The sequence below is a fragment of the Lathyrus oleraceus genome, chromosome 1 (assembly GCF_024323335.1).
Source record: "Lathyrus oleraceus cultivar Zhongwan6 chromosome 1, CAAS_Psat_ZW6_1.0, whole genome shotgun sequence".
NCBI lineage: Eukaryota > Viridiplantae > Streptophyta > Magnoliopsida > Fabales > Fabaceae > Lathyrus > Lathyrus oleraceus.
Window position 1 is genome coordinate 62,662,665 of NC_066579.1, and position 17,755 is coordinate 62,680,419.

A 17,755-nucleotide genomic window follows, 5' to 3' on the forward strand; every position below is an offset into this window, starting at 1 on the left:
AAAGACATTAATAATTTTTTATGAAATTTTAAATAAATATTTATTGAATTAATTTAAGTTTATATACTTTTTTTAAGAAAGATTTTACGTGAAGTCTCCCAATTATACTATTTAATTTTCAACACAAAAATATTATAATATCACAAAATAAAGCGTCATCCATAAGACAATTGATCAAATAGATCTCACACATAAATTAAACAAATATTCAAATATAAAAGACAATTACCACATATCTCGCATATAATTTGATTCTAATCATCACTCAATCCGTACCCATAATAAATTTTATATCTCAATATAAATATTTCAAAAATTTAAACAAAATATTTTATATTTTTATTTTTGTAAACTAATAACTGAAATTTAAAATTTAATAGTGAATAAATAAAAAGTCAAATATTTGATGCAAGATATCCTTTTATAGTTAGCAAAACATGAGACAATATAAAAAAAATTATTCATATTATTGCAATTTAAAAATGCTAACGAGTGCATCGAGGACACTCTTTATGCATTTTAAATAAAGAAAATATTCTATAACATAAATATTTCAATTTCCGAAGCATTAAATACACACGTTTAAAAAAACTCCTTTTAAAGCCTTAAATTGTGTTGATAACGAGGTCGTAGGCATTTCTCGTATTATATTCGAAGTTTTTAATAACATATTAATATTATAGTTAGAATCGTAAATATGACTTGAGAAGTATCCCGACAAAAAGAATTACAGTTCAACCGAATATTTAAAGTTGATAAATTAATTGATAGCTTAGAGCTTATAACTATTTATTCATAACTTATAATTTTGAGTTGATGACGGATGACTGGTAAGTTATTATTAGAATTAATTCTTTTCAGAAACTTGTGGATAAAGTTTATTACAGGGTTTTTTTGTATTTTCTTTTAAGTCCCACTTGTTAGAACAAGATTTGTTTTTGCATTTATACCTTGAGTTTTGATGATAACAATAAAGCATTTGTGTGAGAACAATTTTGGTACCCTAATGGTTTGGTTTATTATTGTGAAGCTTTAACAACTAGTTCTGATTTTGAATATATGATGTGCAACATCTTATGTGCCTCTAAATCCTCTTCTGCACAAAGTATTAGAAATTCTGAAAAGGCGTCATTATTGTTGTTGCAATGTTCTTTCTGCTTCTAAGTTGTTTCACTCATTAGAAGCTTCTGAGGAGACTCTATGTTGTTGCTGCAATGTTCTCTCAGTTCGTGCTTCTGAATGTGACTCCGATAACCAAACTTCTAAAGAATGGCAAACTTCTGAAGTTGTGTTATGAAGCTGAAGATTCTGAAGATCTCAAGTCAGACAATTGAAGTTATCAAGGTTCTGACTGAGGATTCTGAAGACTCTGAAGACTCTGAAGATTCTAAAGATACTGAAGACCTCAAGCCAGATTACTGACGCTGTCAATATTCTAACCCAAGGTCTAAAGTCTCTGAATCCAGCTCCCTACCTCTTCACTTTATGCTTCAATCATCTTTCATCAGAAGCCAATGAGTTTGAAGATAAAATCGAAATGGGAACGTCGAACAACTTTTCCACTACCTGATTTCATGGGCAAAGATAGTACTATACATCACACATGTCACTGATTTTGTGGGCGAAAGGATAATATACAATATCATTTCTTTTCCATCCAACAGTGGATTGCCACTCAAATGAGCTTTCCCTATTTTGCCCTCCAACAGTCACATGATAATGCTATATAAGCATGCATTGTAGACTTGAATAAAATAACGGTTGCACAAGTATTTTGACAAGCTATTTTTCTTTGTGAAAACCTATCATTCTCTGTATACATTTTTCTTTAAATAATTTTTATTCATTTTTGTAAAATCGATCTGTGTAGAAGCATCTTGTAACACACTAGAAGGTTCAAATAAATTCAATGGCAATGATAAAATATCGAATTCAATGGAAATGATAAAGTGTGGAATTTTAGTTAAATAGATGAGTTATATGTTACATTAATTTAAAATATTACTTTTACTATTTTTTTATTATTTTTATTATAACTCTTATTGAGTTACACTTTATTAACCATTTGTTTGATCATATATGTTTTAAAATCAATGAGTAAGACAATCAATAAATACTATCATTTTTAGTACTAAAATTGATTAATAAAAATGAAAAAAAGATAGTGACATAGAATTTAAAGTGACCACTGTATATTAATAATTGTGTGACAACTATGAAATAAAAGAAGTAATTTTCATTATTAATGTAATTTAAAATCTGTTCATTTTTACAAAAAAAAAAAACAATAAATTTAAAAGGAAGATTTTTTTGAACCTAAAATTACAATAAATTACATAATAATTATAGCAAATAGTTATGTGCAAAAATAATAGTTATATAAATATTCTATTTTTAAAATATATTGTATTTCATTTTTTTTATGAAAAATAAATATATTCTATAATAAAATAAAGGGAAGAGTAATAATAAATAGCAATAGAACAAAAGAGATAAGAGAGTATCAAGAATATTGGGAATACCCAAAATAAATTATTTTATAATTTGAATTATATAAAATATTCTTCTTAAATAAATCTAATCATTGTATTTATGATGAATCATTAATATTTTCCAAATCCATTTAATATATATATATATATATATATATATATATATATATATATATATATATATATATATATATATATATATATATATATATATATATATATATATATATATTCAATCACATGAGAGAATGTCAGAAAAAATAAGAATCTGTCAAAATAACAAAAGCAATGATTTGAAATATTATTATGACAATATATATATATTATCAACCACGTAGGCATTAGATATGAGATCATGCCTATAATTTATTCCACAAAATTAACTTAAACTAGATTATAAAGTTACAGTAGAATTCCTTTAAATTAGTTATGTAATAAATGGATCTTTTAGTTTTTTAATAATAATTTGGTCCTTTGAATTATCAACGCGTGCATCCATTTTGAGTGGTATGAAAATAATGAAAAAAACTTAAACAAAAAATATAGCAAAATATCAAAAGTAATAAAATATGTTCAAAATATAATATTTGCAATATTAATATATTAATATTATTAAGACACATATATTATTCCTCAAAAATATATATTATTCATCAAAAAATAGGGTTCCTCGTAGGTCTTTAAAAACAATAAATTTAAAAGGATGATATTTTTGAGCATAAAATTTCAATAAATTACATAATTATTATAACAAATAGTTATGTGCAAAAATAAAATTATATAAATATTCTAATTTAAAAATATTTTGTATTACATTTTTTTATGAAAAATAAATATATTCTATAATAAATGAAAGGAAGAGTAAAAATAAATAACAAACAAATAGGAGAATATCGGGAATACCCTAAAACAAATTATTTTAAAATTATAATTATAACAACATATTCTTCTTAAATAAATCTAATCATAGTATTTATGATGAATCATTAACATTTTCCAAAATTCATTTAATTTTAATTTTTCACACATTTAAATGGTATTTTTTAAAATAATATATTAAACAAATTTTAAATGAATAACATTTTATAATATGTTACATTTCACAATTATTTAATTATTTAGAAAATAAATTTATTTATTTAACATATACCCATATATATATATATAGATATATATATATATATATATATATATATATATATATATATATATATTATATATATATATATATATATATATATATATATATATATATCTATGACCACGTAGCCATGAGATCATGTCATTAATTTATTACACAATTTAATTTAAACTAATCTAAAATTTAAAAAAATTATTTTATTCTGGTAAAATTACAGTAGAATTCCTTTAAATTCGTTATGTAATAAGTAGATCTTTTAACCTTTTTTTAATAATAATTATGTTCTTTAAATTAACAAACGCGTGCATCGATATTTTAAGTGGTATAAAAATAATGAAAAAAATAAATTTAAAATATTGCAAAATATCAAAAGTAATAAAATATGATGAAAATATAATATATGCAACATTATTATATTAATATTATTATGACAATATATTATTCATCAAATAGTATATATTATTCATCAAAAAGTAGGATTCCATTTAGCTCTTTTTACCCATGATTGTTCATCCAACTATGAAAATAATGAAAAAAAATATAAATTAAAAATATTGCAAAATATCAAAAGTAATAAAATATGATAATATAAATATATGCAACATTATTATATAAGTATTATTATGACAATATATTATTCATCAAAAAGTAGGGTTCCAGTTAGCTCTTTTTACCCATGATTGTTCATCCCAACTATGATACAACCCATCCGACCTTATCTGCCAAATATAAAGATATGATTTTGATCATATGCAACATCATGAGCAAGAAATACACTATTATAACTGCTTCGCAGGACATCACATTCAGTATTAGTGGAAGATGCAACTACTATTTGAGATGTTGATCCCGAAGATCCCGCAAAGCTTCCCGCCGAGCCACAATTGTATCTCACATTTTCTGATAACATAGTTTGAATTTTTATAATACTCTCTCCTACATCGATTGAAAGCTTGGCATTTATTGGAGTATTACCGAGAGAAACTAAAAGAACAATTAAAGGACAACATGCCAAAGAGTTGTCATTTTAAAGTAAATAAAATGTAAGACTTGACTCTATATTTATATCAAGACACTCACACACCCCTAATAATTTTAATATCTCAATATGGTAACCAAATAATAATAACAGTTATATTGACTTGATTCACACTTTTAGTGCTGTGAATGACTTCAATCAAGGATACTTCCAATATATGTTCCAAAATAATCATTTGGCACAAATCATAACACTAATTTTCTAAAAATGTATTTATGTTAATTCTAGCTCATACAATGAAATTAAAACAAAGTGCCTTTTTCTTTCATATACATTCAATAGAAGGAAACATAATATTTAAAATGATTTTCTATAAAAAAAATCTCTAATAAACAGTAAATTAAATATATATTATAATAAATGACTGTAAATTTCTAAAATAAAATGGTTAAGCAAACAATCAAAGGTTTCAATATAATATAAAAAATCTTAATAATATCCTTACAAATCTCAACTTGCAAAAAAATATTTAATTCATTAAATGCAATAAAAGACATTAATAATTTTTTATGAAATTTTAAATAAATATTTATTGAATTAATTTAAGTTTATATACTTTTTTTAAGAAAGATTTTACGTGAAGTCTCCCAATTATACTATTTAATTTTCAACACAAAAATATTATAATATCACAAAATAAAGCGTCATCCATAAGACAATTGATCAAATAGATCTCACACATAAATTAAACAAATATTCAAATATAAAAGACAATTACCACATATCTCGCATATAATTTGATTCTAATCATCACTCAATCCGTACCCATAATAAATTTTATATCTCAATATAAATATTTCAAAAATTTAAACAAAATATTTTTATATTTTATTTTTGTAAACTAATAACTGAAATTTAAATTTAATAGTGAATAAATAAAAAGTCAAATATTTGATGCAAGATATCCTTTTATAGTTAGCAAAACATGAGACAATATAAAAAAAAATTATTCATATTATTGCAATTTAAAAATGCTAACGAGTGCATCGAGGACACTCTTTATGCATTTTAAATAAAGAAAATATTCTATAACATAAATATTTCAATTTCCGAAGCATTAAATACACACGTTTAAAAAACTCCTTTTAAAGCCTTAAATTGTGTTGATAACGAGGTCGTAGGCATTTCTCGTATTATATTCGAAGTTTTTAATAACATATTAATATTATAGTTAGAATCGTAAATATGACTTGAGAAGTATCCCGACAAAAAGAATTACAGTTCAACCGAATATTTAAAGTTGATAAATTAATTGATAGCTTAGAGCTTATAACTATTTATTCATAACTTATAATTTTGAGTTGATGACGGATGACTGGTAAGTTATTATTAGAATTAATTCTTTTCAGAAACTTGTGGATAAAGTTTATTACAGGGTTTTTTTGTATTTTCTTTTAAGTCCCACTTGTTAGAACAAGATTTGTTTTTGCATTTATACCTTGAGTTTTGATGATAACAATAAAGCATTTGTGTGAGAACAATTTTGGTACCCTAATGGTTTGGTTTATTATTGTGAAGCTTTAACAACTAGTTCTGATTTTGAATATATGATGTGCAACATCTTATGTGCCTCTAAATCCTCTTCTGCACAAAGTATTAGAAATTCTGAAAAGGCGTCATTATTGTTGTTGCAATATTCGTTCTTTCTGCTTCTAAGTTGTTTCACTCATTAGAAGCTTCTGAGGAGACTCTATGTTGTTGCTGCAATGTTCTCTCAGTTCGTGCTTCTGAATGTGACTCCGATAACCAAACTTCTAAAGAATGGCAAACTTCTGAAGTTGTGTTATGAAGCTGAAGATTCTGAAGATCTCAAGTCAGACAATTGAAGTTATCAAGGTTCTGACTGAGGATCTCTGAAGACTCTGAAGATTCTAAAGATACTGAAGACCTCAAGCCAGATTACTGACGCTGTCAATATTCTAACCCAAGGTCTAAAGTCTCTGAATCCAGCTCCCTACCTCTTCACTTTATGCTTCAATCATCTTTCATCAGAAGCCAATGAGTTTGAAGATAAAATCGAAATGGGAACGTCGAACAACTTTTCCACTACCTGATTTCATGGGCAAAGATAGTACTATACATCACACATGTCACTGATTTTGTGGGCGAAAGGATAATATACAATATCATTTCTTTTCCATCCAACAGTGGATTGCCACTCAAATGAGCTTTCCCTATTTTGCCCTCCAACAGTCACATGATAATGCTATATAAGCATGCATTGTAGACTTGAATAAAATGTCGGTTGCACAAGTATTTTGACAAGCTATTTTTCTTTGTGAAAACCTATCATTCTCTGTATACATTTTTCTTTAAATAATTTTTATTCATTTTTGTAAAATCGATCTGTGTAGAAGCATCTTGTAACACACTAGAAGGTTCAAATAAATTCAATGGCAATGATAAATATCGAATTCAATGGAAATGATAAAGTGTGGAATTTTAGTTAAATAGATGAGTTATATGTTACATTAATTTAAAATATTACTTTTACTATTTTTTTATTATTTTTATTATAACTCTTATTGAGTTACACTTTATTAACCATTTGTTTGATCATATATGTTTAAAATCAATGAGTAAGACAATCAATAAATACTATAATTTTTAGTACTAAAATTGATTAATAAAAATGAAAAAAGATAGTGACATAGAATTTAAAGTGACCACTGTATATTAATAATTGTGTGACAACTATGAAATAAAAGAAGTAATTTTCATTATTAATGTAATTTTAAATCTGTTCATTTTTACAAAAAAAAAATAAAATTTAAAAGGAAGATTTTTTGAACCTAAAATTACAATAAATTACATAATAATTATAGCAAATAGTTATGTGCAAAAATAATAGTTATATAAATATTCTATTTTTAAAATATATTGTATTTCATTTTTTTTATGAAAAATAAATATATTCTATAATAAAATAAGGGAAGAGTAATAATAAATAGCAATAGAACAAAAGAGATAAGAGAGTATCAAGAATATTGGGAATACCCAAAAATAAATTATTTTATAATTTGAATTATATAAAATATTCTTCTTAAATAAATCTAATCATTGTATTTATGATGAATCATTAATATTTTCCAAAATCCATTTAATTATATATATATATAATATATATATATATATATATATATATATAGATATATATATCAATCACATGAGAGAATGTCAGAAAAAATAAGAATCTGTCAAAATAACAAAAGCAATGATTTGAAATATTATTATGACAATATATATATATTATCAACCACGTAGGCATTAGATATGAGATCATGCCTATAATTTATTCCACAAAATTAACTTAAACTAGATTATAAAGTTACAGTAGAATTCCTTTAAATTAGTTATGTAATAAATGGATCTTTTAGTTTTTTTAATAATAATTTGGTCCTTTGAATTATCAAACGCGTGCATCCATTTTGAGTGGTATGAAAATAATGAAAAAAACTTAAACAAAAAATATAGCAAAATATCAAAAGTAATAAAATATGTTCAAAATATAATATTTGCAATATTAATATATTAATATTATTAAGACAATATATTATTCCTCAAAAAATATATATTATTCATCAAAAAATAGGGTTCCTCGTAGGTCTTTAAAAACAATAAATTTAAAAGGATGATATTTTTGAGCATAAAATTTCAATAAATTACATAATTATTATAACAAATAGTTATGTGCAAAAATAAGAATTATATAAATATTCTAATTTAAAAATATTTTGTATTACATTTTTTTATGAAAATAAATATATTCTATAATAAATGAAAGGAAGAGTAAAAATAAATAACAAACAAATAGGAGAATATCGGGAATACCCTAAAACAAATTATTTTAAAATTATAATTATAACAACATATTCTTCTTAAATAAATCTAATCATAGTATTTATGATGAATCATTAACATTTTCCAAAATTCATTTAATTTTAATTTTTCACACATTTAAATGGTATTTTTTTAAATAATATATTAAACAAATTTTAAATGAATAACATTTTATAATATGTTACATTTCACAATTATTTAATTATTTAGAAAATAAATTTATTTATTTAACATATACCCATATATATATATATATATATATATATATATATATATATATATATATATATAATATATATATATATATATATAATATATATCTATCTCGACCACGTAGCCATGAGATTATGTCATTAATTTATTACACAAAATTAATTTAAACTAATCTAAAATTTAAAAAAATTATTTTATTCTGGTAAAATTACAGTAGAATTCCTTTAAATTCGTTATGTAATAAGTAGATCTTTTAACCTTTTTTTAATAATAATTATGTTCTTTAAATTAACAAACGCGTGCATCGATATTTTATGTGGTATAAAAATAATGAAAAAAATAAATTAAAATATTGCAAAATATCAAAAGTAATAAAATATGATGAAAATATAATATATGCAACATTATTATATTAATATTATTATGACAATATATTATTCATCAAATAGTATATATTATTCATCAAAAAGTAGGATTCCATTTAGCTCTTTTTACCCATGATTGTTCATCCCAACTATGAAAATAATGAAAAAAATATAAATTAAAAATATTGCAAAATATCAAAAGTAATAAAATATGATAAATATATAATATATGCAACATTATTATATAAGTATTATTATGACAATATATTATTCATCAAAAAGTAGGGTTCCAGTTAGCTCTTTTTACCCATGATTGTTCATCCCAACTATGATACAACCCATCCGACCTTATCTGCCAAAATATAAAGATATGATTTTGATCATATGCAACATCATGAGCAAGAAATACACTATTATAACTGCTTCGCAGGACATCACATTCAGTATTAGTGGAAGATGCAACTACTATTTGAGATGTTGATCCCGAAGATCCCGCAAAGCTTCCCGCCGAGCCACAATTGTATCTCACATTTTCTGATAACATAGTTTGAATTTTTATAATACTCTCTCCTACATCGATTGAAAGCTTGGCATTTATTGGAGTATTACCGAGAGAAACTAAAAGAACAATTAAAAGGACAACATGCCAAAGAGTTGTCATTTTAAAGTAAATAAAATGTAAGACTTGACTCTATATTTATATCAAGACACTCACACACCCCTAATAATTTTAATATCTCAATATGGTAACCAAATAATAATAACAGTTATATTGACTTGATTCACACTTTTAGTGCTGTGAATGACTTCAATCAAGGATACTTCCAATATATGTTCCAAAATAATCATTTGGCACAAATCATAACACTAATTTTCTAAAAATGTATTTATGTTAATTCTAGCTCATACAATGAAATTAAAACAAAGTGCCTTTTTCTTTCATATACATTCAATAGAAGGAAACATAAATATTTAAAATGATTTTCTATAAAAAAAATCTCTAATAAACAGTAAATTAAATATATATTATAATAAATGACTGTAAATTTCTAAAATAAAATGGTTAAGCAAACAATCAAAGGTTTCAATATAATATAAAAAATCTTAATAATATCCTTACAAATCTCAACTTGCAAAAAAATATTTAATTCATTAAATGCAATAAAAGACATTAATAATTTTTTATGAAATTTTAAATAAATATTTATTGAATTAATTTAAGTTTATATACTTTTTTTAAGAAAGATTTTACGTGAAGTCTCCCAATTATACTATTTAATTTTCAACACAAAAATATTATAATATCACAAAATAAAGCGTCATCCATAAGACAATTGATCAAATAGATCTCACACATAAATTAAACAAATATTCAAATATAAAAGACAATTACCACATATCTCGCATATAATTTGATTCTAATCATCACTCAATCCGTACCCATAATAAATTTTATATCTCAATATAAATATTTCAAAAATTTAAACAAAATATTTTTATATTTTTATTTTTGTAAACTAATAACTGAAATTTAAAATTTAATAGTGAATAAATAAAAAGTCAAATATTTGATGCAAGATATCCTTTTATAGTTAGCAAAACATGAGACAATATAAAAAAAAATTATTCATATTATTGCAATTTAAAAATGCTAACGAGTGCATCGAGGACACTCTTTATGCATTTTAAATAAAGAAAATATTCTATAACATAAATATTTCAATTTCCGAAGCATTAAATACACACGTTTAAAAAAACTCCTTTTAAAGCCTTAAATTGTGTTGATAACGAGGTCGTAGGCATTTATTGTATTATATTCGAAGTTTTTAATAACATATTAATATTATAGTTAGAATCGTAAATATGACTTGAGAAGTATCCCGACAAAAAGAATTACAGTTCAACCGAATATTTAAAGTTGATAAATTAATTGATAGCTTAGAGCTTATAACTATTTATTCATAACTTATAATTTTGAGTTGATGACGGATGACTGGTAAGTTATTATTAGAATTAATTCTTTTCAGAAACTTGTGGATAAAGTTTATTACAGGGTTTTTTTGTATTTTCTTTTAAGTCCCACTTGTTAGAACAAGATTTGTTTTTTGCATTTATACCTTGAGTTTTGATGATAACAATAAAGCATTTGTGTGAGAACAATTTTGGTACCCTAATGGTTTGGTTTATTATTGTGAAGCTTTAACAACTAGTTCTGATTTTGAATATATGATGTGCAACATCTTATGTGCCTCTAAATCCTCTTCTGCACAAAGTATTAGAAATTCTGAAAAGGCGTCATTATTGTTGTTGCAATGTTCTTTCTGCTTCTAAGTTGTTTCACTCATTAGAAGCTTCTGAGGAGACTCTATGTTGTTGCTGCAATGTTCTCTCAGTTCGTGCTTCTGAATGTGACTCCGATAACCAAACTTCTAAAGAATGGCAAACTTCTGAAGTTGTGTTATGAAGCTGAAGATTCTGAAGATCTCAAGTCAGACAATTGAAGTTATCAAGGTTCTGACTGAGGATTCTGAAGACTCTGAAGATTCTAAAGATACTGAAGACCTCAAGCCAGATTACTGACGCTGTCAATATTCTAACCCAAGGTCTAAAGTCTCTGAATCCAGCTCCCTACCTCTTCACTTTATGCTTCAACCATCTTTCATCAGAAGCCAATGAGTTTGAAGATAAAATCGAAATGGGAACGTCGAACAACTTTTCCACTACCTGATTTCATGGGCAAAGATAGTACTATACATCACACATGTCACTGATTTTGTGGGCGAAAGGATAATATACAATATCATTTCTTTTCCATCCAACAGTGGATTGCCACTCAAATGAGCTTTCCCTATTTTGCCCTTCAACAGTCACATGATAATGCTATATAAGCATGCATTGTAGACTTGAATAAAATGTCGGTTGCACAAGTATTTTGACAAGCTATTTTTCTTTGTGAAAACCTATCATTCTCTGTATACATTTTTCTTTAAATAATTTTTATTCATTTTTGTAAAATCGATATGTGTAGAAGCATCTTGTAACACACTAGAAGGTTCAAATAAATTCAATGGCAATGATAAAATATCGAATTCAATGGAAATGATAAAGTGTGGAATTTTAGTTAAGTAGATGAGTTATATGTTACATTAATTTAAAATATTACTTTTACTATTTTTTTATTATTTTTATTATAACTCTTATTGAGTTACACTTTATTAACCATTTGTTTGATCATATATGTTTTAAAATCAATGAGTAAGACAATCAATAAATACTATAATTTTTAGTACTAAAATTGATTAATAAAAATGAAAAAAAGATAGTGACATAGAATTTAAAGTGACCACAGTATATTAATAATTGTGTGACAACTATGAAATAAAAGAAGTAATTTTCATTATTAATGTAATTTAAAATCTGTTCATTTTTACAAAAAAAAACAATAAATTTAAAAGGAAGACTTTTTTTGAACCCAAAATTACAATAAATTACATAATAATTATAGCAAATAGTTATGTGCAAAAATAATAGTTATATAAATATTCTATTTTTAAAATATATTGTATTTCATTTTTTTTATGAAAAATAAATATATTCTATAATAAAATAAAGGGAAGAGTAATAATAAATAGCAATAGAACAAAAGAGATAAGAGAGTATCAAGAATATTGGAATACCCAAAAATAAATTATTTTATAATTTGAATTATATAAAATATTCTTCTTAAATAAATCTAATCATTATATTTATGATGAATCATTAATATTTTCCAAAATCCATTAATTATATATATTATATATAATATATATATATATATATTATATATATATATATATATATATATATATATATATAATATATATATAATATATATATATATATATAATATATATTCAATCACATGAGAGAATGTCAGAAAAAATAAGAATCTGTCAAAATAACAAAAGCAATGATTTGAAATATTATTATGACAATATATATATATTATCAACCACATAGGCATTAGATATGAGATCATGCCTATAATTTATTCCACAAAATTAACTTAAACTAGATTATAAAGTTACAGTAGAATTCCTTTAAATTAGTTATGTAATAAATGGATCTTTTAGTTTTTTTAATAATAATTTGGTCCTTTGAATTATCAAACGCGTGCATCCATTTTGAGTGGTATGAAAATAATGAAAAAAACTTAAACAAAAAATATAGCAAAATATCAAAAGTAATAAAATATGTTTAAAATATAATATTTGCAATATTAATATATTAATATTATTTAGACAATATATTATTCCTCAAAAAATATATTATTCATCAAAAAATAGGGTTCCTCGTAGGTCTTTAAAAACAATAAATTTAAAAGGATGATATTTTTGAGCATAAAATTTCAATAAATTACATAATTATTATAACAATTATGTGCAAAAATAAGAATTATATAAATATTCTAATTTAAAAATATTTTGTATTACATTTTTTTATGAAAAATAATATTCTATAATAAATGAAAGGAAGAGTAAAATAAATAACAAACAAATAGGAGAATATCGGGAATACCCTAAACAAATTATTTTAAAATTATAATTATAACAACATATTCTTCTTAAATAAATCTAATCATAGTATTTATGATGAATCATTAACATTTTCCAAAATTCATTTAATTTTAATTTTTCACACATTTAAATGGTATTTTTTAAAATAATATATTAAACAAATTTTAAATGAATAACATTTTATAATATGTTACATTTCACAATTATTTAATTATTTAGAAAATAAATTTATTTATTTAACATATACCCATATATATATATATATATATATATATATATATATATATATATATATATATATATATATATCTTATCGACCACGTAGCCATGAGATCATGTCATTAATTTATTACACAAATTAATTTAAACTAATCTAAAATTTAAAAAAATTATTTTATTCTGGTAAAATTACAGTAGAATTCCTTTAAATTCGTTATGTAATAAGTAGATCTTTTAACCTTTTTTTAATAATAATAATTATGTTCTTTAAATTACAAAAACGCGTGCATCGATATTTTAAGTGGTATAAAAATAATGAAAAAAAATAAATTAAAATATTGCAAAATATCAAAAGTAATAAATATGATGAAAATATAATATATGCAACATTACTATATTAATATTATTATGACAATATTATTCATCAAATAGTATATATTATTCATCGAAAAGTAGGATTCCATTTAGCTCTTTTTACCCATGATTGTTCATCCCAACTATGAAAATAATGAAAAAAATATAAATTAAAAATATTGCAAAATATCAAAAGTAATAAAATATGATAAATATATAATATATGCAACATTATTATATAAGTATTATTATGACAATATATTATTCATCAAAAAGTAGGGTTCCAGTTAGCTCTTTTTACCCATGATTGTTCATCCCAACTATGATACAACCCATCCGACCTTATCTGCCAAAATATAAAGATATGATTTTGATCATATGCAACATCATGAGCAAGAAATACACTATTATAACTGCTTCGCAGGACATCACATTCAGTATTAGTGGAAGATGCAACTACTATATAATCAATCAATTGAGATAATATCAGAGAAAATAAGAATATGTCAAAATAACAAAATATATATATATATATATTAATATATATAATATTATATATATATATATATAATATATATATATATATATATATAATATATATATATATATATATATATATATATATATATATATATTATATATATATTATCGACCACGTAGCCCTGAGATCATGTCATTAATTTATTAGACAAAATTAATTTAAACTAATCTAAAATTTAAAATACTATTTTATTAAGGTAAAATTACAATAGAATTCCTTTAAATTTGTTATGTAATAAGTAGATCTTTTAACCTTTTTTTAATAATAATTATGTTCTTTAAATTAACAAACGCGTGCATCGATATTTTAAGTGGTATTAAAATAATGAAAAAAAAATAAATTAAAAAATTGTAAAATATCAAAAGTAATAAAATAGGATGAAAATATAATATATGCAACATTATTATATTAATATTATTATGACAATATATTATTCATCAAAAAGTATATATTATTCATCAAAAAGTCGGGTTCAAGTTAGCTCTTTTTACCCATGATTGTTCATTCCAACTATGAAAATAATGGAAAAAAAAATTAAAAATATTGCAAAATATCAAAAGTAATAAAATATGATGAAAATGTAATATATGCAACATTATTATATAAGTATTATTATGACAATATATTATTCATCAAAAAGTATATTATTCATCAAAAAGTAGGGTTCCAGTTAGCTCTTTTTACCCATGATTGTTCATCCCAACTATGATACAACCCATCCGACCTTATCTGCCAAAATATAAAGATATGATTTTGATCATATGCAACATCATGAGCAAGAAATACACTATTATAACTGCTTCGCAGGACATCACATTTAGTATTAGTGGATGATGCAACTACTATTTGAGATGTTGATCCCGAAGATCCCGCAAAGCTTCCCGACGAGCCACAATTGTATCTCACATTTTCTGATAACATAGTTTGAATTTTTATAATACTCTCTCCTACATCGATTGAAAGCTTGGCATTTATTGGAGTATTACCGAGAGAAACTAAAAGAACAATTAAAAGGACAACATGCCAAAGAGTTGTCATTTTAAAGTAAATAAAATGTAAGACTTGACTCTATATTTATATCAAGACACTCACACACCCCTAATAATTTTAATATCTCAATATGGTAACCAAATAATAATAACAATTATATTGACTTGATTCACACTTTTAGTGCTGTGAATGACTTCAATCAAGGATACTTCCAATATATGTTCCAAAATAATCATTTGGCACAAATCATAACACTAATTTTCTAAAAATGTATTTATGTTAATTCTAGCTCATACAATGAAATTAAAACAAAGTGCCTTTTTCTTTCATATACATTCAATAGAAGGAAACATAAATATTTAAAATGATTTTCTATAAAAAAAATCTCTAATAAACAGTAAATTAAATATATATTATAATAAATGACTGTAAATTTCTAAAATAAAATGGTTAAGTAAACAATCAAAGGTTTCAATATTATATAAAAAATCTTAATAATATCCTTACAAATCTCAACTTGCAAAAAAATATTTAATTCATTAAATTCAATAATAGACATTAATAATTTTTTATGAAATTTTAAATAAATATTTATTGAATTAATTTAAGTTTATATAATTTTTTTAAGAAAGATTTTACGTGAAGTCTCCCAATTATACTATTTAATTTTCAACACAAAAATATTATAATATCACAAAATAAAGCGTCATCCATAAGACAATTGATCAAATAGATCTCACACATAAATTAAACAAATATTCAAATATAAAAGACAATTACCACATATCTCGCATATAATTTGATTCTAATCATCACTCAATCCGTACCCATAATAAATTTTATATCTCAATATAAATATTTCAAAAATTTAAACAAAATATTTTTATATTTTTATTTTTGTAAACTAATAACTGAAATTTCAAATTTAATAGTGAATAATTAAAAAGTCAAATATTTGATGCAAGATATCCTTTTATAGTTAGCAAAACATGAGACAATATAAAAAAAAAATTATTCATATTATTGCAATTTAAAAATGCTAACGAGTGCTTCGAGGACACTCTTTATGCATTTTAAATAAAGAAAATATTCTATAACATAAATATTTCAATTTCCGAAGCATTAAATACAGACGTTTAAAAAAACTCCTTTTAAAGCCTTAAATTGTGTTGATAACGAGTTCGTAGGCATTTCTCGTATTATATTCGAAGTTTTTAATAACATATTAATATTATAGTTAGAATCGTAAATATGACTTGAGAAGTATCCCGACAAAAAGAATTACAGTTCAACCGAATAGTTAAAGTTGATAAATTAATTGATAGCTTAGAGCTTATAACTATTTATTCATAACTTATAATTTTGAGCTGATGACGGATGACTGGTAAATTATTATTAGAATTAATTATTTTCAGAAACTTGTGGATAAAGTTTATTACAGGGTTTTTTTTGTATTTTCTTTTAAGTCCCACTTGTTAGAACAAGATTTGTTTCTGCATCTATACCTTGAGTTTTGATGATAGCAATATTGCATTTGTGTGAGAACAATTTTGGTACCCTAATGGTTTGGTTTATTATTTGTGTGAGAACAATATTCCTAGAACCTGTTGTCATCCGATATGATGGCAGCAAACAGAAGGCTTCTCCCTCTCTCATAATTAAACCAGCTGGCCCTGTGCCATATTCTTCTGATAAGGCTGTCCCCTATCGTTACAATGCTGTGGCATTGGAAGATGGGAAGGAGGTGCCCCTGCCCTCTACCTCTATTCTTAATATCGCTGATGTCAGCGGCCTGACCCGTAGTGGTCGTGTTTTCTCGGCTCCACCAAAACCCCAGGCTGATATCAGAAGGATTGATATTGCTGATTGCGTTGTTCGTCCGGTTGGAAATGCTGCTGTTGCTCCGAATCCGGCACTTGTTGCTAATAAACTTGCCACCGCTGTAAGAACTCCTGTCCCTACTGGCCAAAATGGCACAATGAAGGAGGACTGTGATGAGGTGCTG

The 17,755-nt window shown here is 23.8% G+C and overlaps 1 protein-coding gene across 1 annotated transcript; it reads right to left on the reverse strand.

The window, feature by feature from the left end:
- Nucleotides 1–9,215: 9,215 nt before the first annotated feature.
- LOC127115265 (uncharacterized) lies at nt 9,216–9,777 on the reverse strand. The gene is made up of 2 exons (XM_051046852.1): nt 9,398–9,777; nt 9,216–9,239 (listed from the first exon to the last, which is right to left on the reverse strand). The coding sequence occupies exons 1-2, from the start codon at nt 9,749–9,751 to the stop codon at nt 9,231–9,233; spliced, it is 363 nt and encodes a 120-aa protein (XP_050902809.1). The 5' UTR covers nt 9,752–9,777; the 3' UTR covers nt 9,216–9,230.
- Nucleotides 9,778–17,755: the final 7,978 nt, after the last annotated feature.

Coding starts and splice junctions, on each gene's coding strand:
- LOC127115265 (XM_051046852.1), bottom strand. CDS start 9,751: ATGACAACTCTTTGGCATGTTGTCCTTTTAATTGTTCTTTTAGTTTCT.